The 1,353-nt window shown below is 57.1% G+C and overlaps 1 protein-coding gene across 1 annotated transcript in view; it reads right to left on the reverse strand.

Annotated features, from left to right (window-relative positions):
- Positions 1-820, reverse strand: part of MMP9 (matrix metallopeptidase 9) — a 13,321-nt gene extending 12,501 nt beyond the window's left edge. Inside the window, exon 1 of the mRNA XM_011983773.1 lies at positions 564-820. Coding sequence (XP_011839163.1) covers positions 564-701 — 138 coding nt within the window. The 5' untranslated portion in view covers positions 702-820. The remainder of the gene's footprint in view (positions 1-563) is intronic.
- Between the last annotated feature and the right edge of the window lie 533 nt (positions 821-1,353).

Below are 1,353 nucleotides of genomic sequence, written 5' to 3' on the forward strand. Positions count from 1 at the left end.
TGGTAGAGACAGGATCTTACTATGTTGCCTAGGCTGGGATCAAACTCCTGAGCTCAAGCCATCCTACCGCCTCAGCCTCCCAAAGTGCTGGGATTACAAGTGTGAGCCATCATGCCTAGCAGGGACTAGCATTTAATAAAACATTAAATGCTTTCCAGACACCAGTGCTTTCTGACCACCCAGGAATCTCCCCTCCCTTAGACATCCTCAGCTCCTTCTCACCCCTGGATGCCTCTAGCCCATTTCTACCCCACAGCTGCATAAGGTTTGCTCCTGCTCACTCCCAGCCCACACTTACCCCCGAACCCTCCAATGCCTCCCCCACCCCAAACCATTTCCCATTTCCCACTTAGGAAAGCCCCATTGCCCATTTCTGGCCATCACTGCTCAAAGCCTCCACAAGACCCCCCAATTGCCTAACCCTGGACACCTCTGTTCTTCAGATATGCCCATCACCACCAACACACCCCTAAAGCATCTCCTCTGAGGCCCTGTGTCCTCTCTGGGAGACTCAACACCCTCCCGGATAGCCCTCCCCAACTCTAGACTAGGTGTTTGCCCACCTCTGCCAGTTGCCTGTCAGTGAGATTGGTTTTCAGGTCTCCAGGGAAGAGCACAAGGGTGGACTGGCGCTGTCTGGGGGCAGCACAGCAGCAGCCCAGCACCAGGAGCGCCAGGACCAGGGGCTGCCAGAGGCTCATGGTGAGGGCAGCAGTGTCTGACTGCAGCTGCTGTTGTGGGGGCTTTAAGGAGGCGCTCCTGTGACCCCACCCCTCCTTGACAGGCAAGTGCTGACTCAGGGGACAGGGTGTGTGTGTGTGTGTGTGTGTGTGTGTGTGTGTGTGTGTGTGTGGCAGCCCCAGCATGAGAAAGGGCTTACACCACCTCCTCCTGTCTCCCCTGCCCGCAGTCTCCACTGCCAAGTCAGGCAAGACCCCAGACCCACAGGAAACCACAGGCCCTCAGGGGAGGGGGAGGGTTTTGCAAACTGCAGAGCTTGTGGGAACTGTATGAAAGGGAGGGAGGGGGATGAAGCTGGAGGGATCCCCCATCCCTTGGTCTGAAAGCCTCCAGTGGTCAGTCAAGGGAAAGTGATGGAAGACTCCCTGAGACTTCTTTCTGAATCTAATGATCCCCCTGGCCCATCCTTGGCCTTTTGCAATACCCCCTCCCAGGTCAGATCTGCTCCCCAAACCCCTCCCCACACTCCAGGTTCTGTCCTCTTTTTCCCTCCCTGACAGCCTTCTTTGACTCAGCTTCCTCTCCCTGCTTCATCTGGGGGCGGAAGGAATGGGCTCTGCCAGGCAGGGCTGGGGAATTCCACTGGGGCAACCCCCTGTCTTCGGCAGGCTG

Source organism: Mandrillus leucophaeus, unplaced genomic scaffold, assembly GCF_000951045.1.
Source record: "Mandrillus leucophaeus isolate KB7577 unplaced genomic scaffold, Mleu.le_1.0 Scaffold255, whole genome shotgun sequence".
NCBI lineage: Eukaryota > Metazoa > Chordata > Mammalia > Primates > Cercopithecidae > Mandrillus > Mandrillus leucophaeus.